The 26,247-nt window shown below is 48.6% G+C and overlaps 1 protein-coding gene across 2 annotated transcripts; it reads right to left on the bottom strand.

Annotated features, from left to right (window-relative positions):
• Positions 1-258: 258 nt before the first annotated feature.
• On the bottom strand, positions 259-26,041 carry LOC137541649 (CCN family member 5-like). Of its 2 annotated transcripts, none has more exons than XM_068263052.1 (5): positions 25,956-26,041; positions 13,108-13,327; positions 10,722-10,973; positions 8,613-8,794; positions 259-865 (listed from the first exon to the last, which is right to left on the bottom strand). In XM_068263052.1, the coding sequence occupies exons 1-5, from the start codon at positions 25,998-26,000 to the stop codon at positions 647-649; spliced, it is 918 nt and encodes a 305-aa protein (XP_068119153.1). In that variant the 5' UTR covers positions 26,001-26,041; the 3' UTR covers positions 259-646. The 2 variants fall into 2 exon arrangements, with proteins under 2 accessions (XP_068119153.1, XP_068119154.1); XM_068263053.1 differs by having other exon boundaries at positions 8,613-8,791.
• Positions 26,042-26,247: the final 206 nt, after the last annotated feature.

The following is a 26,247-nucleotide window of genomic DNA, read 5'->3' as shown; positions in this document are numbered from 1 at the left end:
CCCCCCCCCTTTTTCCTCCACTAGGGGGATGTCCTGCTGGGGGGGGTCTGATCGCCGCCGGCACTATGTAGGGTAGTGGGGGGGTTCCTCAAAGCCCCCCTCCGCAGCGATTTCAGGCCTCGCTCCCTTTCCCTCCCCTCCCCTCCTTCCCCTGGGCGGTGCAGGACGGAGATCCGTCCTGCACCGCCTCTGATAGGCTTCAGCCTATCAGATGCCGGCAATCCCCAGCCAATCAGAGGCCGGGATCGCCGATCTCCTTTAGGGCGCTGCTGCTTTCTTCCCCGGGTGTTTACAATTAGCCTGCGAGCCGCGATCGAAGGCTCGCAGGCTGTTCATGGAGACACCCTCCGTGAACTGACATGGAGCGGCCGATTTCCTGAAGCTACAGGGCAGGGGGAAGCCTCATTGGGACCCTGAGGCTTCCCCCTCCTGAGGTAAGTATCCCCCAGACGGGTTTTTTTCTTTACAGCTTTACAGAGTCTCTTTAATGTTTGGAAAGCTTGCAATAAACCATGTACAGTTAGTCACTAAAGGTATCACCGGAATCAGCATTTGTTGGTTTGATGTCTGTATTTCTTCTCCTCGACTAACACCGGACCACACTCCACGTGGCTTAAAAAGTTACTCGGGTTTCATCACTTTGATATTAACAAACACAAGAGAGTATGAACATCATCATTTTCATCACAAGTCCAGAAGTGCACTGAAAGGCAACCATTTGGGTTACAGTCTGATAAGGGGTGCAGAGCTTCCTGCCACAGGAGCCACAAAACGTGGGCAAGAAAGTCCTGATGCTGATGCAGTCCTGAGTCTCCCATCGGATTGGCTGAGTCGCTATAAGTGTGGGGAAACAGGCAGATCCACCCTTTAAAACAAAAAGCAAGTAAGGATTTTAGTAGCCTAACACTCATTCTGTGGGAACATCACTGGCTGCATGACTCACCCCCAGTTACTCCTCTGCTTTGTACTATTCACACTAATCACACAAATCACACAAAATCCCATTCACACTGCTACCTATTGTGGTTGTGACCTACTTGTGAAGTCTGTAGAAAAAGTAATGTCATAATATCTCCCACAAGTTCTGGCATAGTGTCACACCTATAACAAGTGCCATCAATATGTCCCTCTATAACAAGCCTGGTCATAATGCCCCCTCTCTGACAAGCACCTCCATTATGTCACCCCCATAACAACTTCAATAACAACAACAACAATAATATTTTTATAGCGCTTTTCTCCCTGGGGACTCAAAGCGCTGTGACCCTGCTCTATGCAGTCTCAAAGGCTTGGGAAAAGATAGGAGTTTGTAGCCGTAATGTCCCCTCTATAAAAAGTGCCACAATTATGTCCCTTCCTATAACGAGTACAGCCATGAACCCCAATCTCTGGACTACAGCGCTATCTACATAGCTCCCAGCTGTCCCTCTTATGGAGGGACAGTCCCTCTTTTAGAACCTGATCCCTCTGCCCCTCTTTCTTCCCCATTTGTCCCTCTTTCAGGACTCATGTACAGATCTATAATAATATATAAAATATATGTATTTTTCACAGGCAGAGGCAGTACCTCTGGACTAACTCTGCTGAAAAACTTAAGTGCCTCTCTTTCTGATCTCAAAAAATTGGGAAGTATGCCATCAAAACTGCCCAGCCATAATGTCCTTACTATAAGAGGTGCTACCATTTTGTCCCTCCTGTCACAAGGATAGCCATAGTATTGCTACCCCTTCCCAAACTATAACAAATTCAGCCATTATGTCCCCATTACAAGTACATTCATCATGTTCCCACCTAATCTAAGGGGTGATCAGGGAGAGTTACTCACTAATGTGCAAGGTGCTAATGCCAAAAACCATCAAACCCACATTCACACACCGATACACAGCAGGAAGATTGCATAGGCTGAATGAAAACTGAATTACCAGACACTAGTAATGGTGCAACGCTTATCTGACTAATGGCAAGGGATGCTGCAATGCTGATAAATTTACAGTGTGTGGGGATGTGTTTACAGCTTTTTCCCTGAAATGTTTTGCGTCCGTTTTTAATATGGTTTGTCTGTGACTCTTGGGATCCTGCACTTTGGCATTTGCAGGGTTTGAGTAGCCTACGACTGGCTTAGTGTGGTGATTTCCCTGAGTAATACCATCCTGTAAGGCAGGGCCAGATCTAGACTTTTTCCCACCTGAAGCAATACCTTGTGAGGATGCCAACCCCTTACCCCAATGTGTGCGTGCAAAGCCAGAGAGGAGAGAGACATCAGGCTGTGCATTGCAGGCACTGGCACTACACTTACCTCCCTCTGCTTCCTCCAAGACCGCATCTCGTACCTGCTGGCCTGCAGCATCTGATCCCCAGGATGCCGGGTATGTGCTGCTCCTCCTTCCATAGCATCTCCTCCCTGCTGGCCCGCAGCATCTGATCCCCAGGATGCCGGATATGTGCTGCACCTTCTCACATAGCATCTCCTCCCTGCTGGCCCGCAGCATCTGATCCCCAGGATGCCGGGTATGTGCTGCACCTCCTCCCATAGCATCTCCTCCCTGCTGGCCCACAGCATCTGATCCCCAGGATGCCGGGTATGTGCTGCACCTCCTCCCATAGCATTTCCTCCCTGCTGAACCCCAGGATGCCAGGTATGTGCTGCACCTCCTCTCATAGCATCTCCTCCCTGCTGGCCCGCAGCATCTGATCCCCAGGATGCCGGGTATGTGCTGCTCCTCCTTCCATAGCATCTCCTCCCTGCTGGCCCACAGCATCTGATCCCCAGGATGCCGGGTATGTGCTGCACCTCCTCCCATAGCATCTCCTCCCTGCTGGCCCACAGCATCTGATCCCCAGGATGCCGGGTATGTGCTGCTCCTCCTTCCATAGCATCTCCTCCCTGCTGGCCCACAGCATCTGATCCCCAGGATGCCGGGTATGTACTGCACCTCCTCCCATAGCTTCTCCTCCCTGCTGGCCCGCAGCATCTGATCCCCAGGATGCCGGGTATGTGCTGCTCCTCCTTCCATAGCATCTCCTCCCTGCTGGCCCACAGCATCTGATCCCCAGGATGCCGGGTATGTGCTGCACCTCCTCCCATAGCATCTCCTCCCTGCTGGCCCGCAGCATCTGATCCCCAGGATGCCGGGTATGTGCTACACCTCCTCCCATAGCATCTCCTCCCTGCTGGCCCGCAGCATCTGATCCCCAGGATGCCGGGTATGTGCTGCTCCTCCTTCCATAGCATCTCCTCCCTGCTGGCCCACAGCATCTGATCCCCAGGATGCCGGGTATGTGCTGCACCTCCTCCCATAGCATCTCCTCCCTGCTGGCTCGCAGCATCTGATCCCCAGGATGCCGGGTATGTGCTGCTCCTCCTTCCATAGCATCTCCTCCCTGCTGGCCCACAGCATCTGATCCCCAGGATGCCGGGTATGTGCTGCACCTCCTCCCATAGCATCTCCTCCCTGCTGGCCCACAGCATCTGATCCCCAGGATGCCGGGTATGTGCTGCACCTCCTCCCATAGCATCTCCTCCCTGCTGGCCCACAGCATCTGATCCCCAGGATGCCGGGTATGTGCTGCACCTCCTCCCATAGCATCTCCTCCCTGCTGGCCCGCAGCATCTGATCCCCAGGATGCCGGATATGTGCTGCACCTTCTCACATAGCATCTCCTCCCTGCTGGCCCGCAGCATCTGATCCCCAGGATGCCGGGTATGTGCTGCACCTCCTCCCATAGCATCTCCTCCCTGCTGGCCTGCAGCATCTGATCCCCAGGATGCCAGGTATGTGCTGCACCTTCTCACATAGCATCTCCTCCCTGCTGGCCCACAGCATCTGATCCCCAGGATGCCGGGTATGTGCTGCACCTCCTCCCATAGCATCTCCTCCCTGCTGGCCCACAGCATCTGATTCCTAGGATGCCGGGTATGTGCTGCACCTCCTCCCATAGCATCTCCTCCCTGCTGGCCCACAGCATCTGATCCCCAGGATGCCGGGTATGTGCTGCACCTCCTCCCATAGCATCTCCTCCCTGCTGGCCCACAGCATCTGATCCCCAGGATGCCGGGTATGTGCTGCACCTCCTCCCATAACATCTCCTCCCTGCTGGCCCGCAGCATCTGATCCCCAGGATGCCGGATATGTGCTGCACCTTCTCACATAGCATCTCCTCCCTGCTGGCCCGCAGCATCTGATCCCCAGGATGCCGGGTATGTGCTGCACCTCCTCCCATAGCATCTCCTCCCTGCTGGCCTGCAGCATCTGATCCCCAGGATGCCAGGTATGTGCTGCACCTTCTCACATAGCATCTCCTCCCTGCTGGCCCACAGCATCTAATCCCCAGGATGCCGGGTATGTGCTGCACCTCCTCCCATAGCATCTCCTCCCTGCTGGCCCACAGCATCTGATTCCTAGGATGCCGGGTATGTGCTGCACCTCCTCCCATAGCATCTCCTCCCTGCTGGCCCACAGCATCTGATTCCTAGGATGCCGGGTATGTGCTGCACCTCCTCCCATAGCATCTCCTCCCTGCTGGCCCACAGCATCTGATTCCTAGGATGCCGGGTATGTGCTGCACCTCCTCCCATAGCATCTCCTCCCTGCTGGCCCACAGCATCTGATCCCCAGGATGCCGGGTATGTGCTGCACCTCCTCCCATAGCATCTCCTTCCTGCTGGCCCACAGCATCTGATCCCCAGGATGCCGGGTATGTGCTGCACCTCCTCCCATAGCATCTCCTCCCTGCTGGCCCGCAGCATCTGATCCCCAGGATGCCGGATATGTGCTGCACCTTCTCACATAGCATCTCCTCCCTGCTGGCCCGCAGCATCTGATCCCCAGGATGCCGGGTATGTGCTGCACCTCCTCCCATAGCATCTCCTCCCTGCTGGCCCACAGCATCTGATCCCCAGGATGCCGGGTATGTGCTGCACCTCCTCCCATAGCATCTCCTCCCTGCTGGCCCGCAGCATCTGATCCCCAGGATGCCGGATATGTGCTGCACCTTCTCACATAGCATCTCCTCCCTGCTGGCCCGCAGCATCTGATCCCCAGGATGCCGGGTATGTGCTGCACCTCCTCCCATAGCATCTCCTCCCTGCTGGCCCGCAGCATCTGATCCCCAGGATGCCGGGTATGTGCTGCACCTCTTCCCATAGCATCTCCTCCCTGCTGGCCCGCAGCATCTGATCCCCAGGATGCCGGGTATGTGCTGCACCTCCTCCCATAGCATCTCCTCCCTGCTGGCCTGCAGCATCTAATCCCCAGGATGCCAGGTATATGCTGCACCTTCTCACATAGCATCTCCTCCCTGCTGGCCCACAGCATCTGATCCCCAGGATGCCGGGTATGTGCTGCACCTCCTCCCATAGCATCTCCTCCCTGCTGGCCCACAGCATCTGATTCCTAGGATGCCGGGTATGTGCTGCACCTCCTCCCATAGCATCTCCTCCCTGCTGGCCCACAGCATCTGATCCCCAGGATGCCGGGTATGTGCTGCACCTCCTCCCATAGCATCTTCTCCCTGCTGGCCCACAGCATCTGATCCCCAGGATGCCGGGTATGTGCTGCACCTCCTCCCATAGCATCTCCTCCCTGCTGGCCCGCAGCATCTGATCCCCAGGATGCCGGATATGTGCTGCACCTTCTCACATAGCATCTCCTCCCTGCTGGCCCGCAGCATCTGATCCCCAGGATGCCGGGTATGTGCTGCACCTCCTCCCATAGCATCTCCTCCCTGCTGGCCCACAGCATCTGATCCCCAGGATGCCGGGTATGTGCTGCACCTCCTCCCATAGCATCTCCTCCCTGCTGGCCCGCAGCATCTGATCCCCAGGATGCCGGATATGTGCTGCACCTTCTCACATAGCATCTCCTCCCTGCTGGCCCGCAGCATCTGATCCCCAGGATGCCGGGTATGTGCTGCACCTCCTCCCATAGCATCTCCTCCCTGCTGGCCCGCAGCATCTGATCCCCAGGATGCCGGGTATGTGCTGCACCTCTTCCCATAGCATCTCCTCCCTGCTGGCCCACAGCATCTGATCCCCAGGATGCCGGGTATGTGCTGCACCTCCTCCCATAGCATCTCCTCCCTGCTGGCCCGCAGCATCTGATCCCCAGGATGCCGGATATGTGCTGCACCTTCTCACATAGCATCTCCTCCCTGCTGGCCCGCAGCATCTGATCCCCAGGATGCCGGATATGTGCTGCACCTTCTCACATAGCATCTCCTCCCTGCTGGCCCGCAGCATCTGATCCCCAGGATGCCGGGTATGTGCTGCACCTCCTCCCATAGCATCTCCTCCCTGCTGGCCCACAGCATCTGATCCCCAGGATGCCGGGTATGTGCTGCACCTCCTCCCATAGCATCTCCTCCCTGCTGGCCCGCAGCATCTGATCCCCAGGATGCCGGATATGTGCTGCACCTCCTCCCATATCATCTCCTCCCTGCTGGCCCGCAGCATCTGATCCCCAGGATGCCGGATATGTGCTGCACCTTCTCACATAGCATCTCCTCCCTGCTGGCCCGCAGCATCTGATCCCCAGGATGCCGGGTATGTGCTGCACCTCCTCACATAGCATCTCCTCCCTGCTGGCCCACAGCATCTGATCCCCAGGATGCCGGGTATGTGCTGCACCTCCTCCCATAGCATCTCCTCCCTGCTGGCCCGCAGCATCTGATCCCCAGGATGCCGGGTATGTGCTGCACCTCCTCCCATAGCATCTCCTCCCTGCTGGCCCGCAGCATCTGATCCTCAGGATGCTGGGTATGTGCTGCACCTCCTCCCATAGCATCTCCTCCCTGCTGGCCCGCAGCATCTGATCCCCAGGATGCCGGGTATGTGCTGCACCTCCTCCCATAGCATCTCCTCCCTGCTGGCCCACAGCATCTGATCCCCAGGATGCCGGGTATGTGCTGCACCTCCTCCCATAGCATCTCCTCCCTGCTGGCCCGCAGCATCTGATCCCCAGGATGCCGGATATGTGCTGCACCTTCTCACATAGCATCTCCTCCCTGCTGGCCCGCAGCATCTGATCCCCAGGATGCCGGGTATGTGCTGCAACGGTGTCACATCACCCACCCGCTCTCAGCAGATTAGCGAATAGCGATGGGATCACCAGCTGCACCTCATGTGAACCCACAGCAGTAACAGGTCACATGAGGCACTGCTGTAGCCATGGATACAGGACACTTTACAGGCGGATGGAGATCCCGTCGCTAGAAAGCTGAGAGCAGGTGAGTGAAGCGGTGCTGCGCATCTAGAGAGGGGGAGATGGTGAGTGCGAGGATGGGGACATTTGGGGAGGGGAACTGTCTCTTGCTGCCCTCTTAATTGTTGAGTCACGTTGCTGCATGGAAGAACTGCCCCTGCTGCAAGGGGTTAACAACTGTGCCTGTTTTTTGTTTGTTTTGTTTTGTTAAAGTGTGATGCAGGGGCGTAGCTAGAAGTCCCCGGGCCCCCATGCAAGAATTTGGGCCCCTGGGGCCCGCTCATGGCCGTTTTGGGGGGGCAGGAGGGGTCGCAGCATGAGGGGAGAGCTTTGCACATCAGTGGGGAGGGGAGACAGTCCCCCCCCCCCTCCCTCACCTTGGGCTCTCCCCTCTGCGCTCCACCTCCTGCATCTATCTAAGTGGCAGCAGCAGTGGCAACAGCAGCTATAATTACCTCCATTCAACACGGAGGTCTCCAATCTGCAAGGGCTTCACATTACTTCTTGTTTTAACAGGAAGTAATGTGAAGCCCTTGCAGATCGGCGACCTCCGTGGTGAATGGAGGTGTTTCTAGCTGCCGCCGACTCATGCTGCCACTTAGATAGATGCAGGAGGGGGAGCGCAGATGGGAGAGCCCAAGGTGAGGGGGGGGGGGGGACTGTCCCCCCTCCCCCCCTGATGTGCAAAACTCTCCCTTCATGCTGCAACCCCTCCTGCTCCCCCAAAATGGCCATGAGCGCCCCCCCCCCCCCCCCCCGCGGGGGCAGGGGCTGCTTCCCCTATTGTTACATCAGTGGTGTAACGTCACTTTCAATATTAGAAGTTTCACAAACTGACTTGGAAAAAAATACCTTCTCTGGAATGAAGCATGGGGTGCTAGTGAGATCAAAAACTTGAAATTCTCCTCTCAAAAACTTGAAATTCTGCTGAGCATGGGCGTAGCAATCACCCCTGCGCCGTCTGCCACAGCAGGGGGGCCCCAGAGGCTTTGGAGGCCCCTCCTCCTCCCTCTCCCCAACAGCAAGTGCAGCCAATTAGCAAAAAAAACTCCAGTTTGCTCACAAAAACCGTCCCCATCACCTCCTCCTGCCATGCAGAGTAGCGTATAGTGGGAGGTCTGTAATTTTTTTTACTGCTTCTACACGCTGCTTCAGAGCAGAACACTCTCTGCTGCCATTCGCCGGTCCCGGTCATGTGACCCTCATGGGGTTCAGGGAACCAAGATGGCTCCATGATGTCATTTTTCCATGGGTGCCCTATTTAGTCTTGTTACGCCCTTGCTGCTGAGTGACTCTTACTGACTTGTTCTTTGTACCCTGTGAAGCTCTGAGGGAAATGTCTGTGCTATATAAATTAGTATAAATGAGTAACAGTATTGACAGTAAGGTGGACTTGTAGAAAAAAACACTTACGACGGCAGATGTTGGCTCCCCACATGGCCGCACCATGCACAGACGGCTCTGGGTCTCCAGCCTGCAGTACGGGTTCTGGTTGGTCACTCGCATGGAGATGCCTATTCCACAGAGCGCAGAACACGCCCACCATTCTGTGCTCCATTCTGGACACTCCAGTGAATTCACCCGTGCCAGACCTTCTGCAACAAAACAACCACTGTGGGAATATTACATCATAGAAGCAGATATCACATCACCATGTTAGCTTAGCAAATACAAAAATAATGACTAATGATGCTGACACAGAGTTATTTATTCTGGTAAGAACATAAATGACCAAAAAGTACTGGACTGGGGTTGTTGTTTATTCGTATGCTAATAGGTTGAAAGAGTGTACACCTGTCCCCTTGATATGCCACAATCGTGAGGTGGGATGCATTATCTTGGCAAAGAAGTGCTCACTTAAAGAGAAACTCCGACCAAGAATTGAACTTTATCCCAATCAGTAGCTGATACCCCCTTTTACATGAGAAATCTATTCCTTTTCACAAACAGACCATCAGGGGGCGCTGTATGGCTGATATTGTGGTGAAACCCCTCCCACAAAGACATTCTGTGTACGTACTCTTGGCAGTTTCCTGTCTGTGAACCCTGTTGCATTGTGGGAAATAGCTGTTTACAGCTGTTTCCAACTGCCAAAACAGCAAGCAGCTACATCACTTGCCAGCAGTAAAAATGTCACCATGTGATAAATGTCAGAATATAAATCAGGGATTTAAAATATTTTACAATGGGAAAACACTGACTAAATCATTTATACATAATTGTAAAAGTGAAGCACTTTTTTTTATTACATTATTTTCACTAGAGTTCCTCTTTAAGGTGGCCACTAAAGATACAAATTCTAGCAAAAAAATCATTAGAGCGATCAGATAATTCTCATTGGAAGAAAAATCGTTCACTAAACCATCAACGAACCAATCTTTGCTTCCTCACAAGCAACAAGAAAATCCAAATTTTGGTTTGACCAAAATCCAATCGGACGACTATTTTTATAATCATTCGTAATCAATTGTGCCCATCAACGGGGATTATTTACAACCAATCCGATCAGAATTTTTGATCGCTCAAATGATTTTTTCACTAGAAATTGGACCGTTAGTGGCCACCTTAACACAGATTTTGACAGATTTGTGAACAATATTTGAGAGTAATGGGTCTCTGTAGAAAATGTTTCAGATCTTTGCGTTTAGCTCATGCACAATGGGAGCAAAACCAAAAGTGTTACGTTTATATTTTTGATCAGTGTCTCTAATTGATCTGCCATTGTAATCCTACGCAGGACCTTTTTTTTTTTTTAATAATCTGTTCTGGGTTTACTATAGATACAGTTAGGTTTATAAATATTTTGACAGAGACCGCTTTTTTTCTAATTTTGGTTCTGTACATTGCCACAATGAATTTTAAATGAAACAACTTCGATGCAGTTGAAGTGCAGACTTTCAAGTTCTATTCAATGGGGTGAACAAAACGATTGTCTAAAAATGTGAGGCAACTAAAGCATTTTAGGGGCTCACAAGTGATTGGACAATTAACTCAAATGCTATTTAATGGGCAGGCGTGGAAAAGTCTGACATCATTTCATTATCAATTAAATAGATAAAAGGCCTTGAGCTTATTTGAGGTGTGGTGCTTGCATGTGGAAGATTTTCCTGTAAACAGGCAACATGAGGTCAAAGGAGCTCTCCATGAAGGTGAAAGAAGCCCTCCTTGAACTTCTAAAACAGAAAAAACCCTCAGAGAAATTGCTACACTATTACAAGTGGCAATCTACAGCTTAGTACATCCTAATAAAGAAAGCAAGCACTTGTGAACTCGGCAACACAAAAAGACATGGACGTCCACAAAAGACAACAGTGGTGGATGATAGCAGAATCATTTCCATGGTGAAGAGAAACCCCTTCACAACAGCCAACCAAGAGAACAACACTCTCCAGGGTGTAGGCGTATCGATATCCAAGTCTACCATAATGAGAAGACTGCATGAAAGTAAATACAGAGTGTGTTTTTGTAAATACCAATGTTATTTCATCTGGCCAGTACACTGTTCTAATATTAGCTGCTCACCTGCTTCCAGACTGTTCATTTGGTGCCTGTGTGGGAGCTCATCGCATGCCCACTCCGGGCAGCACTTGCCTGGGACTTGCATTCTGCGTGGGAAGGGACATGTGGCTGATGGGAGCCGTACATCTTCACTGCAGAGTGGAACGCAGGTCACCCCTCCATCCACACATTGGCACCGGAGTCTACAGTTTGGCTGGAATATCTCTCCATCGCTATATACCTTCCCATCTATGTCACAGCCGTTGCCGTAATTATCTGGTGAAACAGTATTATGACATCATCAACATTGCCTGATATGTAGCAACTTATAGTAGCTATTTCCATTGCTACCTGTGTTTCCTCATAAATGTATAACTATCAAATAAACCATAATCAGTACAGTTACACTATTACCAGACCTGGATTTCCCGGGAATGTAAAATATATTTCCTTCATTATCTCATAGAATTTACACTAGTAAAACTATGCAGTGCAGTCACAATGTGACCACCATGGTGGTGGATGATATTTGTCTTCCTCATCCTAAGGTCCTCTGTCAGGGGTCTGGGAGTTTGCGGGTTCTGCAGAGTATCTTAGCTGTTCCCAGCACTGCCCTCTTCTCTCTCTGCTCTTCCAGCTTGGGAGTCACAGCTCTGAATCTTTCTTCTAATGCTCCTGTCTCATTTTGCTGCCATTTGGCACTGCTGCATCTTTCACCACTGTTGTGTAAGGCTGGTTTCACACTGTGCGTTTGTGATTTTGATGCCGTGTGACGGTCTTATCACACCCCTAAAAATGGCCTGCATAGCAGCATAGGGACATGTGTTGCGTTGTGTTAATGGAGAATTTGGGTACCAAACCACACTATAAAAAGAGCTCCCTACTGAGTGCTCACTCCCTGTGGCAGCAAGCAGTACTGCAGTGAAAAATGTTTAGAAACAGTCATTGGGCCAGTTATACCCTGCAAATAGGATGCATTTGGCGTCCGCATATGCACATCGTAATTGCCAAGAAAATTTTAAAAACCTGCATCACCATTGGCTTCCGGTATCGCTATGTTGCCGCGGAAGTCGGCCTCCAACACTTTGCAGACAGCATTAAAATGGATACCTTCTGCGCATCGCATTCATTGTGCTAGACACCATAGACTTTCATTGCCTTAGCAGCATCTTGCGCCAGCCAAGGGTAATGCAACGCACAGTGTGAAAGGGGCCTTACTGTCGTTGTCTTCTGGTGCCTGGTTCATTGACCAGTATGTTTCTGCCCATGTGATCTTAGGCCTGTTATACTGCACAACCTTCTGTGGAACCTCTCATCTGGACTTGAAGGACTTTAGCCTATAAACTGTGCTGATAACTGTTCCTGTACACGATAGCAGCAACTTGGTTTTGCTATTTAGTGTATGGAGTTCCGGACTGTCTCTGAAGCCACACGGCCTGTGTCTTGGGTCCTGTCTAGTATGTTACATCCCTACCAAACAATGGTTAAGATGAAGCGATGCCTAAGGCAACCTAGTAACTTAAGCCCCTCATGAGTCTTTTTGGAAAGCTGCGGTGGTAGTGGGGTCAATAAAGGTGGCAGTCAAGCCCCCTGATACTCACTAGGCTCCAGCCTCCAGGCACCTGCCTAGCTTGCATTGTGGATGATCCTGCTCTGATCCCCAGTTCTATGGATCTGGTTTATAGGACCTGTACTTGTGATGCTATAATTAGTGCCTTAGGAGCATCTTTCATCCCAGCCCACTATATGCCGCTCCACTGTGTGCTGTGCCAACCCCCCCCCCCCCCCCCCCCTTCGCCAACCCTCCAGCCCCCAGCCTTCCATTAGCAACATAACTCTTTACACCTTTGGGCCCCAAACTGTTGCCCGACAGATCGAGTCCCCATCTCTGTGGGCAATATTAACTGTGTATGTGTATGGACCTTTACAATCCCCTTACAGAGGCTATGACATGAATATTGGCTAGCAGAAGCTAAATGTGCGTATAGATGCACAATGGTTGTCACCCAAAGGGATCTGGCCTCGATTCCTCAGGCGATAGTTCAGGGCCCTAGCACTGTACAGATGTCTCGCTTTGCTTTTGGTAGTTTGGGAAGGAGGGTAACAATGCACTCGGGGGTCGCCGTCATTTGAAGATCAGGCATGTGTTGTTCAGTCAGACAGTCATCACTGAGTAAGCAACTTGTTCTTGGCAGAATCGTTTCAAAGACCCCAGCCAAGCAATGGCCTACTTATTCCATTGTTGACGTGAGGAATATTAGAAAAACAGCATGTGGCATGTTTGGAAGGATGAATAAACATTACAGATGTTGTCATTACTCAGTGCCAGTCCATTGACACTTTACGGTGTTTCCTTTTAGCTGAAAGAGGCTTGGAAGCGAAGGGTTATTCTCCAGGCTGGAGAGCTTACAATTGCAGGTTCCGGATGTCCCTCCATTGCTGCTGGTGGAGTCATCGCACAGGAGCTCCTTGCTCTGGTCGCACAGGTAAATCTGGTCACATGACTCTCCAAGCTGGCGGGCACAAATCTTACAGCAGCCGCAGCCGTCCAGAATAAGTGGCACACCGGGAGGACACCGTGCCGGGATCCAGGGGCATGTGCACGAGCTGCGGCAGGTCCGGGCGGAAATCTGCTGCCAAGACAGAATATTGTGAGGGAATGACATACATATACATGTCTTTAGAAGGGATTTACTAAGCTTATCTCCTGAATTATCTCACCTACTTATTTCTCTACCTTAAAGAGACTCTGTAACAAAATTTTCATCCTTTCATTCTTCTATCCTATAAGTTCCTATACCTGTTCTAATGTGGTCTGGCTTACTGCAGCCTTTCCTACTTGCACAGTGGCTGTATTATCGTTGTTATATGATCTAATCTTCTCTCCTCTGTCGGCTCTGTCAGGCTGAGGCACTCAGACTGGAATGTGTAGGGCTGCTTGTGATTGTCTAGAAGCTATACACACCCTCTCCAGGCCCCCTGCAGGCTCTGTATGACTCACACACTCTGCTTATGTGAGCCTATCACAGGCTGGTTAGTTTGTTTGTAAACACTGCCTAAAACTGGCAATTACAAGCCAGGTTTACAGCAGAGAGTGGCAGAAACAGCACAGAGGGGCCCAGGAGAACATAATGAATAGAATGGTATGCTTTTTATTGTAAGAATTTTAGAGTACAGATTCTCTTTAAAACAAAAACTCTTCATTGTTTTCCAAGTGAGAAAAAAAAGCGCTCAAAATAACTTGTCCTACATGGCACTGTCTTCTCTACACAGCACTCTATGCACATAGCACATTGCTCTACCCAAACTACAAATAGAAATATGAAAGTTGTTTTTTTTTGTTTAACACATTTAGTAGTGAAACTAAAGGGTAAAATAATATCTGTCTTAAAATATCAGAATATACTATTGAAAAAAATAACTTACAGCCAGACAAAAACTTTGAAAAACGAAACCCTGTATTAGATGAGAGATTTAATAACACGGTGAGTGCAGTTTGTTGTGACACCACTAGATGTCAGTGCTACTCCACTGCTACAGTATTTAGTAGGCCACAGAGAGGATGTGTAGCTGGCGAGATCTGTTTAATTCACAATCAAGAGCTGATAGTGAATTAAATAGATCACAGCTGATCCGTAAGAGAGCCTATTTATATGTCACCACGTATGTGGTGCTTACTTAGTGCTGCCGTCACACGCAGCCACCACTTGGTGGCCACGTATAGCACCACCAGGGCCGGCGCTACCATAGAGGCAAGGGGGCAATTGCCCCAGGGCCCCAGAGCTTGTAGGGGCCCCCAGTGGCTACAAGAGGAAAAACATTTTTTCAAAAAGACCTTATAGTTTTTGAGAGAATCGATTTTAAAGTTTTACAGGGAAGAAAAATACACATTAAAAAACCCGCCGACTTTAACGGTTAATAGCAAATCCACCTTAAATACTAGAAACCCTACATTTGCAGGATATGTTAAGGAGATCATTGGGAATAAGAGGAAAAACCATTTTTCAAAAAGACCTTATAGTTTTTGAGAAAATCGATTTTAAAGTTTTGTAGGAAAAAAGTATACTTTTAAATGCGGTAAATGTCACTTTTAGTAGCAAACCTAACGGTAGTGTAATTTTACATGCATCAAACGAAAGCGCAATAAATTTCCTGACGGGGTTTCCAGGGGGTCCATACACAGCCGCAGCGCTTTGGCCAGGGATCGCTATAGAGCCGCAATATGGCTGTATGAAGATCCCTGGCATTTTTTCCTATTTTCCCCATTTTTTTTTTATGTTTAGAGTGCGGGAATTTAAAAAAAAATAATTATGTGGGGTCCCCCCTCCTGAAACTTTTTAACCCCTTGTCCCCCATGCAGGCTGGGGTAGCCAGAATGTGGAGCTCCATTAGTACATAGCAAGGAAATGAGCAGCGCTACTTAAAAACAGACTAGTGCCTACCTGCAAAAGAGTGCAAGCCCCACTTGTGGGGTCGAATACACACCGAGCATACACATGACCTGTCTACCACTAGAGGAGGATGTTGGTTTCCATTAACAGCTTGCATGCAACCTATTAAGTACTCGTCCCTCCCACTGCGAAGAAGTCAATCCTCCATGGGAGGGGCCTAACACTAACTAAATCCTAACCTATGTATATGCATAGCCTGGGTGCGGCTAATCAAACAAAATCGAAAATTAAAAATTGCGCAAAAGGTGGATCAGCGCAACACCAGGCCGCCTCCGAATGGCCTCCATCAGAGATGCGCTGAGCCCCCCCAGGAACTACAAACGCACCTTGAACCCAAACAGAAGCTCTGCATATACACCAAAAGCATGGCTGTTAAGTGGGAGCAGCTGACCAAAAAACGAATTACATTAGTACATAGCAAGGAAATGAGCAGCGCTACTTAAAAACAGACTAGTGCCTACCTGCAAAAGAGTGCAAGCCCCACTTGTGGGGTCGAATACACACCGAGCATACACATGACCTGTCTACCACTAGAGGAGGATGTTGGTTTCCATTAACAGCTTGCATGCAACCTATTAAGTACTCGTCCCTCCCACTGCGAAGAAGTCAATCCTCCATGGGAGGGGCCTAACACTAACTAAATCCTAACCTATGTATATGCATAGCCTGGGTGCGGCTAATCAAACAAAATCGAAAATTAAAAATTGCGCAAAAGGTGGATCAGCGCAACACCAGGCCGCCTCCGAATGGCCTCCATCAGAGATGCGCTGAGCCCCCCCAGGAACTACAAACGCACCTTGAACCCAAACAGAAGCTCTGCATATACACCAAAAGCATGGCTGTTAAGTGGGAGCAGCTGACCAAAAACGAATTACATTAGTACATAGCAAGGAAATGAGCAGCGCTACTTAAAAACAGACTAGTGCCTACCTGCAAAAGAGTGCAAGCCCCACTTGTGGGGTCGAATACACACCGAGCATACACATGACCTGTCTACCACTAGAGGAGGATGTTGGTTTCCATTAACAGCTTGCATGCAACCTATTAAGTACTCGTCCCTCCCACTGCGAAGAAGTCAATCCTCCATGGGAGGGGCCTAACACTAACTAAATCCTAACCTATGTATATGCACCCAGGCTATGCATATACATAGGTTAGGATTTAGTTAGTGTTAGGCCCCTCCCATGGAGGATTGACTTCTTCGCAGTGGGAGGGACGAGTACTTAATAGGTTGCATGCAAGCTGTTAATGGAAACCAACATCCTCCTCTAGTGGTAGACAGGTCATGTGTATGCTCGGTGTGTATTCGACCCCACAAGTGGGGCTTGCACTCTTTTGCAGGTAGGCACTAGTCTGTTTTTAAGTAGCGCTGCTCATTTCCTTGCTATGTACTAATGTAATTCGTTTTTGGTCAGCTGCTCCCACTTAACAGCCATGCTTTTGGTGTATATGCAGAGCTTCTGTTTGGGTTCAAGGTGCGTTTGTAGTTCCTGGGGGGGCTCAGCGCATCTCTGATGGAGGCCATTCGGAGGCGGCCTGGTGTTGCGCTGATCCACCTTTTGCAGAATGTGGAGCTCCGACCGATTGGGGCTTCACACCCTGACTATACCAGCTGCAAAAAGGGTCCCTTAATGCCGATTTTTGTTCCGAAGGTATCTGTTGGGGGGCCCCCCAGGTTTATTTTGCCCTGGGGCCCCATTGTTGCTTAAACCGGCCCTGAGCACCACATGTGTGTGAAACTTCACACGCACGGGCCTGGCGGGGCTAGGGAGAAACAGGAACAGCTGGACAGTCATGGCAGCTGAAACAGGTGACCAGTCGGCAGAGGCGTTTGTCAGTCCCCGTGATATGGCACACTGTTACCGCCGTGTATCTGATCAACCACACCAGCCCGAGATTTTCCAGCATGCTTGATTGATACATTTGACCAATTTCAGCCCAAACTATGCTTGTTGCGGCACAGATTCGATAAAATGATCTAATCGGATGGTCTATTGGGCCGCAGAATCTATAGATGTATGAACAGCTTAAATGAGGAAACTGCAGAATAAACGTTTCCATCCCGCTGTGTAATGGTTCTGCACACTGGGGCATCGCCTTTTTCTATTTTGTTTATCCACAAGAGAGGCTGGCACCACAAAAAATTTAAATTCAGCTCTTTATTGATTTGTCAATAAAATGACATAAATGTCAGCAGAAAGAAAAAAATGGCAATAGCAGCGACAGCCTGCTGTTTCGAGCTGGCAAGCTCTTTTTCAAGCCACTCAGCTTGGCTGCCTGCGTCCGACGTCAAGTCATCATCACGTCAGCACCGCGTGATGACACCTGATGCCCTGTAGCGGTACTGCAGGCTGTCAGTGTGCGGCGCCCATGAAGGAGTCGGCTTTCAGGGCTCTCTTCAGCTGTGTGTTTTCCTGGTCCCTCCTGGATCAGTGGCTGGTCACTAGTAAGTAGGAAGATCTACTTGTGACCTGTGGCTGTGTGACTGTCCCTAAAGAGTAAGGGTTCGCGAGTCCACGGGGTGGGGGGGGGGGGGGGAGGGGGGGAGGGGGTGCAATTTTTACACCCTCGCCCTGGGTGCAATTTAGTCTACAAACTGCCCTGGATAATGGCAGCAGTTTAAATATTCCCCTTGAAAATCAATAAGTAAATTTTTATTGACTGTTGTAGACTCCACCCAATTTCCTGAATATCCCAGTGACCAACTGTGGCAAGTTTGAAAACCCTGCCATTAACAGTGTAAGAATGGCTTCAGTTTACATTTTCCCATTGGAAATAAATTGCTGAAATGTTATTGACTTTTTTTATGTTCAGCCCACTTTCCCTGGATTTTTCACCACCAAGTGGCCATCTGTACCAAGTTTGGGGACTCTTTATTACTGTGAGAATGGCAGCCTTTTACATTTTTACCATTGACGTGAATGGGTGAAACCTGCTCGGCTGTTTTTGGTTCTGCCCAGGTGTGCAGGGGTGTGAGACCCCCAGAACATATCTTCCCAGGTAGTGAGGGATCTGTATAATAAATTTCAATGAAATTGGTCAAGGCGACACACGCACGCACGCACGCACACACACACACACACACACACACACACCCCATTTTATAGAGATTTTTTTTTCAGAAATTCCTTTATGCTCAAAATACTTTTTCCAAATCCCCAAACACACTGTAGTAGATTATTACGAGATCAAGTAAGGTGTAACTCTCAAACCCAACCCAAGTACCCTAGGGGCACGCGTACCATTTGTTGAGTACCTAAGACATCAAGATAGACTTAGGCCTCGTTCAGACTATACGCGCTGCCGTGCGCATTTTGGCAGCGCATATAGTGTGCGACACGCAAGAACGGTAGAAGGGCATAGACAGCCCTTCTACCGTTCCCATCATATGTGCTGCGTGGCAGCGCGATTGCGCTATCGCGTGCTGCACGCATTTTTGGGAATCGCAGGGCAGATCCCATTCATTGTAATGAATGGGATCTGCAGTGCAGCGCATAGGAGCGCAGATGGCGTGCGATCGGACGCGTTGCGTTCCAATCGCACAGCCATCTGCGCTAATGATGTGAACGAGGCCTTAAAGAGGCGATGAATAAAATTGCTTTTTGTTTGTTTGTTTTTTACATCATTCGTTGATAAATTATTTAGCCAGTGTTTGCCCACTGGTCTGCACAAGTTTCGTTTTTGAGAATTCTGAAGCCAGTGAAAATAATGCTTGATCTCCGAGAATCCTTTGGAAGGAGAATTCTGCATAGCTAATCAGCCTAAGCTAACAATACTTAGAGGGCAGTGCTGTATATTCAGGCTTGGTTTGCAAGCATAATTTTTTTTAGCAACATACTTGAAATCTAAAACACTGTTATAGCAAAGCAAATTTCCCCTGAAGGATAAATTGAAACTCAGATGCTTCATTCCACAATCCCAAAATATTGAATAGCAGTGTACTGGATAAAGCAAAATGAAGAGAATCATTGCTATCTGTTGTTGGCTCACCCCAACCGAACACAGTGAATCCAGCGCAGGAGACTTGGGCGCAGCCAGCGCCACCATAGGCCGTAATTGGAATTACGGCTATAGCAGGCACAGGGAGTAACACTGGTGCCGTCAGAAGACTGAGCTGAAGTTACTTTTAAAGGGGAACTGAAGAGAGAGGTATATAGAGGCTGTCATGTTTATTTCCTTTTAATCAATACCAGTTGCCTGGCAGCCCTGCTGGTCTATTTCTCTGCAGTAGTATCTGATTAAAACCAGAAACAAGCATGCAGCTAGTCTTGTCAGATCAGACTTATAAGTCTGAACCACTGAAACACCTGATCTGCTGCATGCTTGTTCAGGGGCTATGGCTAATAGTATTAGAGGCAGAGGATCAGCAGGGCTGCCAGGCAACTGGTATTGTCTAAAAGGAAATAAACATGACAGCCTCCATATACCTCTCTCTTCAGTTCCCCTTTAAAACACAATAATTCGGCCTCCAGAAATTGCTGGAAGCCGAATTATATCATTCCCCATTATCCATGGCGGCCTGTAGGGGGAATAGTATTTAACACGGCCAGGACTTGTGCAGAAGCAGGATCAGCCGTATAACAGCTGTATCCTGCGCTCAAGTCTACCGCGCCGATTCCTCTCATACGCCACCCCAACCTTTTTTTTTTTTTCCGTGTGGCTTTAACAGGAACTTAACCAATGACAGTTGCTTGGAGAAGAGCCATCAGTTTACGTGTGATGACGTGTCACACGTATACAGGGGCGTACCTACAAATCCACGGGCCCCCCTGCAAAAAAAAAATCCACAACCTCCCACTCAGGGGCAGGAGGGGTCGCAGCATAAGAGGAGAGTGTGGCAGATCGGTGGGGAGGAGGGAAATTCCCCCCCTCCTCCCTCACCTCGGGCTCTCCTCTCAGCGCTCCCCCTCCTGCAAACATTGGTGGCAGCGGGCAGGCAGCAGCAGCGGCGGTGGCGGCAGGATGAATACATTACCTCCTTCTCGCTGGAGGACTTCGGTTCTCTAAGAGTAACCTCGTGTTTACACAGGAAGTTGCAAGAAGCTCTTTGTGCAGGACATTACCGGTGGTGGGAGCGCGATCGAAGACTCGCGTGGCAAGGAACGCACAGGAGCAGTGGCCATCAACCCACTATGTTGCCAGAAACTAAATTGGGTCGCTGTGGGGGACCGGAGTCCGGAGGATTGGTTTGTCACAACGTGGGCCAGGACGACTGCAGGGGGCCGGTAGAAGCCCCAGGTAAGTTAAACTGGCATTTTCAACAACTTTAGCAATCCAAGTTTTTACTGTACTGCAATAGATACATATAGGAAGTGTTTCTGATGCTGAAACCAGGAAAAAATTGGGCATCCTGTATAATTTACAGCATTCTACTATATGTTGTTACAGTACCTCTTTATCATAATCTGGTTGCTGACTGGTGACTGCTAACTTCAAGTTGGGTGGTTGCTAACTCTAATTGTGCTAGACCAGGTGGACTAGAACGTAATCACTTAAAGACAAGCATGCGTATTAAAACGTTCTGCTGGAGCCTCTGAACGGCTCCAGGACGTTTTTATAAGTTGAGCAGCGTTGCTGCCGCTGTGCACGTGAGATCAGTTAAAAAAAAAACACCACAGAAAAAATACACCTTTATTTCCATGTAATATATTGTCACCATACTTTGTACTAGGGACATGCCGGTAATTCAAATCTTGTAGTAACCAGGACAAATAGGCACATACAATGTGTGGGTTTTATGTACAGTAGCAGTGTTTATATTAAAACTATAGGGGATGAAATTGGAGAAATAGTGTATTTTTTCATTTTTTCCTTGTTTTTCCCTTTAAAATTCATAGAAAATAAAGTAATTACTGAAAACAAATATCAACCCCAAAAAGCCTAATTGATGGAGAAAAAAACAAGATATAGATCATTTCATTGTGATTAGTAGTGATTAAGCTATTGGCAAATGAAAGGGATGAGCACTGAAAGGTGAAAATTGCTCTTGTCCATTAGGGTAAAAACCGCCTTGGGGTGAAGTGGTTAAACATCCTAATTTTATCACCCTTCTAGTTTATGCTGTTGCCTGAATGTACATCCGAGCAAAAAAAAAAAAAAACACCTACATACCTGGGGCTTCCTCCAGCCCCTGGCAGCCTATCTGTCCCTCGCAGCAGCTCCAGTGTCCCGGGATCCCCTCCGCTGGAGATGCCGACCTCTCCAGGTCAGCATCTACTGCGCCTGCACAAGTGCACAGCTGTGCCACTCGCAATCGTGCTCCCGTAGCTGAAAGCGCAGTAAGCTCTAAACTACATGAGCGTGATCACGAGCGGTGCGGCCGTGCACTTGTGCAGGTGCAGTAGATGCCGACCTCCATCGGAAGGGATCCCAGGATACCGGAGTTGCAGTGAAGGACAGATAGGCTGCCAGGGGGTGTAGGAAGTCCCAGGTAAGTAGATCTGTTTTTTTTTGTTTGTTTTGTTTTTGCTCGGACTTATCCATAGTTACATAGTTATTTGGGTTGAAAAAAGACATACGTCCATCGAGTTCAACCAGAAAACAAAGCACAACACCAGCCTGCTCCCTCACATATCCCTGTTGATCCAGAGGAAGGCGAAAAAATCCTTACAAGGCATGGTGCAATTAGCCTATTACAGGAACCCTAGTGGTCGGAACGCAATTTGCCTTCTAATTGGTTTCAGCACACAGACCATGCAAACTGTGGCTGCAATCGGTGCACGGAAATCGACGGAATTTGGGCAGCAGCCGACTAGAAGGGAGCCTGTGAGGTACGGTAATTGCAACTTACACACTATTTCAGGGTATATCTGCCACCACCACTGGTATGGGCCAGTGGTCCCTACCGACTGACTGACTGATCCTGCAAATAAAACGGTTAACACACGTTGTATTCTGTCTAGATATCAATAATAGTAGCGACTACTCAGAGACCTGAGTTCAGTTTCTGTGTATGGCTGTATAGCAGGTGTAGCGGAACAGTAAACGACTTTGATAAAGTCTTTATTTACATGCAATATAAATAATATATACAGAAAATTATTAAAATCAACAATTATTGAAACATCAATAGCCAGTATGAAATAAAAAGGGAGAAAATACTTGGGATTTGTGGAAAGATGTCCTGTTGTGGGAAAAACTTGTAGAGTTCCTTTTATTTCAGTTCAAAGTTCAGAGTTCAGACCAGGTGGATGCCAGCATATCCTCAAGCTGGCACAGATGTGATCAAGATGGTGTTTCAAGGTGGAGGACACTGAGCTCCTCTGCCATTCTTATGCCCCTGATCCAGTAGGAGGGAGTGAGAGCGGGAGCCACACACCCCCTCAGAGTATGAAATGAGTCGTCGAACCTTATATAGGCTCTATCTCACAGAACCGTACAGGTCAGGGCAGATTTACTAACATTTTCAGGTCTGTCTCGATTTACTCAGCAGCCTGATACCAAACATTAGGGGTGGGACCCCTGTGGTATCATCAGGGCACTTTCGAACTGCCTAACTGGCAGTCTTTACCTCAGAATGTTCTGAAACTTTCTCAGAACCAGCGCCAGACAGGGCCCATCATGCTCTGTTAGTTTGGAGGGTCTGCCAGCCTGGCAATACAGAAAATATGACACATATAGCAGTTTATGGAATATAATATACATCTGAAATTTACAGCAGGTCATTCCTAAGTGAAGGCTCTTTTGAAGCTTGGGGCAGCAAACTACGTGTCAGCTCCCCTGCTGTGATTGTAGCCAGAGTGTCTGACTTTTCCCAACTAAATTGGTTCTGTCATGCTGCTTATCAGCTTCATCTGATGGATGGGCCATCAGCACAGCTTGATGCCGGGGACAGCTGCAGCAGGCTCCTGCCTTTTGGGGGGAAGGAGGGAAAGAACTGTCTTTATTAAAAAAAGAAAAACCAGGAATGTCGGTTTCTGATTACTGCAATAGCTGCACAAATTTAGCCAGAGAGCGATCAGAAATTGGACTGCGCGGATCCTTCCGATTCGCCCGCGTTTCTCACGGCTGTTCCGTGACATAGCCCCAAAAGGGAAAAAGTTCCTTCCCGACTCCAGATGGCAATCAGATAAAATCCCTGGATCAACATCACTGGGCATTCCTTAGTAATTGTAGCCATGGATGTCTTTCAACGCAAGGAAAGCATCTAAGCCCCCTTTAAATGCAGGTATAGAATTTGCCATAACTCCTACCTCCCATGGCAATGCATTCCACATCTTAATTACTCTTACCGTAAAGAACCCTTTCCTAAATAAATGGCTAAAACGTTTTTCCTCCATGCGCAGATCATGTCCTCTAGTCCTTTTGAGAGGGCCTAGGGACAAAAAGCTCATCCGCCAAGCTTTTATATTGCCGTCTGATGTATTTATACATGTTAATTAGATCCCCTCTAAGGCGTCTTTTCTCTAGACTAAATAAACCCAGTTTATCTAACCTTTCTTGGTGAGTGAGACCTTCCAACCCTCGTATCAATTTTGTTGCTCGCCTCTGCACATGCTCTAAAACTGCAATATCTTTCCCGTAATGTGGTGCCCTGAATTCCATATTTCAGATGTGGCCTTACTAGAGAGTTAAACAGGGGCAATATTATGCTAGCATCTCGAGTTTTTATTTCCCTTTTAGTGCATCCCCAAATTGTATTAGCTTGAGCTGCAGCGGCTTGGCATTGAATACGATTATTTAACTTGTTGTTGATGAGTGCTCCTAAGTCCTTCTCCAAGTTTGATGTCCCCAACTGTATTCCATTAGTTTTGTATGGTGCCAGGATTTTTAAGGGGGGGGGGGGGGGGGGGAATTCCTGAAAGGTCCAGAAGCACTTATGTCCCCAAGTGCTTCCGAAGACAGGTGGCTCCATACTGCCCATGCACAAAAGTGCGCTGGCGTATTACAGAGCTGTTTATCTTTGGAAGTACTCAAGGACACAAGTGTTTCTGAGGGCTTCTGGAAGCAGCAAATTTGAACGGGGGACATCGCTGGAACAACTCACCGAGAGAGGAACGGGAGATAGATATAGTTTGGACAATATAGTGGAATATGCCACCTAGGCCTCGATTCACTAACCGGCGCTAAGCCGGTTAGGAGGCCTGAAGAGCTAGTGGGCTCAAACCGCAGAGTTAAGTGGTTTGCGCCCACAGGACCACCCACATCGCGCACCCACTGCCCTGTAAACGGCGCACCCGGTGCGACAAAAACGGTGCATCGGGAGCCCCCAAAACAGCGCAAACGGTTGTGTTTGATGCGACGTTAAAGTCGCACAACGTGCCCCTAATGCAGCGCATGTAGGTTGTGAAATTGGACGTTATTTTGCACTGCGTTATGTGTCTCTTGGTTGGTTTTCGTTGCATACTGATGGAACGAAAACAGCGCATGCGTTACATTACAAAAAGAAAACCGAAAAATATTACTGAGCATGTGCAACACACATAACGCAGCAAATTTATTACTAAACGCACAGCATTCTTTCTAAATATTGCTACACGTTACACACAATGCACTGTGAACGTCGCACAGACTTTGTATTACTGTGCGTTAGTCTGCGTTATAATTTTTTATAACGTGCGACTTTAACGTCCCACTGTGAAAAAGGCCTAAGTCTTTTTCTTTGCTGTAAATATCAGTGCATTGTTTTTCTTTTATTAAAAACTTTATCTAACATCATTAAGCTAAATTTCTAAACTGATCTGAAACAAGGTAACCCTGTCTTACTAAATTGTGTAACTCTGTGATATGCCTGTCTGGATGTGACAGTGCATGATATACATATTTCTTGAAAGTCAGACTTATAACCAACATGCTATGTATGTACAGGGTCTGTGTTTCCCATGATAAATAATGGCAGATACAGGTAGTCCCCGACTTACGAACGCCAGACTTACGAACGACCCGTCGATACAAATAGCATGGATTCTGTGTTTCCATAGGAACAAGTCAAATTTTTTTTTTATTGGACTTGTAGTTTTTGAGAAAATCGATTTTAAAAAATTCAAAGAAAAAATGGCTTTTAAACTTATATAAGCAGGTAAAGAGGGCAGAGATGACACAGAGGGGGACACTGGAGGCGCAGGGGGGCACAGAGGTGGTACAGGGGACAGAGATGGCACTGTGTTCCGACTTAATAACAGATTCAGGTTAAGAACAAACCTACAGTCCCTATCTTGTTCGTTAACCTAGGACTACCTGTACATGTATGTGTGTTCAGTTGACCATGCCCCAGTGACAGCTCCTCTCAGCCTACTGCTATTTAGATTGCTGTTCTGCGAGCTGGAAAATCTCTGTGCAGGTTGAGAGGGAGGTTGTCACCCCCCCCTTGTCACTTCCCCTATTCTCTCCACAGTACAGAACATGCTGTTGGATAGAGAGCAGAGTAGGCTGTCTGTGCAGCTTTCTTTCCTGAATGCTCACCTGAAATAATCATGGGTGACAGAGCAAGTGTTGGTGGCGTAACCCTATAGAGCTTAGTTTCAGTGCAAATTAAATACCGAGTATTAGTACTGTATAGTGTTAGTGTATTGACCTGTCATTTCCTTCCATATGCAGATCACTAATGTTTGTGTTGTGTTTTGCATCTACTACAAGAGTACAATGAAAGGGGTGGAGCTTACTATAAAGGGGCAGAGATCTGTTGCCATGGTGATGAATGCAGAAAATGTGTTATGGAATTACAGGCAGGATAAGTGTCCCCCCCACACCAGTATGGGGTGTGTAGTGCATGTCAGTGGTGGTAAATGAGCTAGGTGTGCCACATGTAGTGTGTGCAGTGATGACATGTATACAGTGGGCCTGGGGGAAGCAATGGCATGTGTCTTACCTGTGACAGAGCAGCAAGGAGCAGCAGAAGTCCGGCTGTCAGCATAATCCCAGTGTCCTATAGTGCATAGCTGAGGAATGTGCTTCTCCCTCTGACCACAGTGCTGGGATATTACTCACACAGCAGCCTTGGACACACATCAAGATTTCCACATTCCAACCCATGTTTTTCACTTACCTCTGACTAAAAATATATTATTATTATTTAAAGGAAATAGCTGACTTGTGAGGAATCCCAGTCTGCTTTTACAGGGACAGTCTGTCTATACATTGGTGGATTAGTCACCTCCGCA

Source organism: Hyperolius riggenbachi, chromosome 12 (assembly GCF_040937935.1).
Source record: "Hyperolius riggenbachi isolate aHypRig1 chromosome 12, aHypRig1.pri, whole genome shotgun sequence".
In the NCBI taxonomy this organism is placed as follows: Eukaryota; Metazoa; Chordata; class Amphibia; order Anura; family Hyperoliidae; genus Hyperolius; species Hyperolius riggenbachi.
The sequence above is the reverse complement of the archived record's forward strand: the minus strand, read 5'-3'. Positions and strand labels throughout refer to the sequence as shown.

Excerpts from the sequence above, each read along its gene's own strand:
- LOC137541649 (XM_068263052.1), bottom strand. The coding sequence starts at position 26,000 with ATGCTGACAGCCGGACTTCTGCTGCTCCTTGCTGCTCTGTCACAG. Across the intron at positions 10,974-13,107 it reads GACATCCGGAACCTGCAATT|ATAATTACGGCAACGGCTGT; the intron begins GTAAGCTCTCCA and ends CTGTTTCACCAG. Across the intron at positions 8,795-10,721 it reads AATGAACAGTCTGGAAGCAG|AAGGTCTGGCACGGGTGAAT; the intron begins GTGAGCAGCTAA and ends GTTTTGTTGCAG.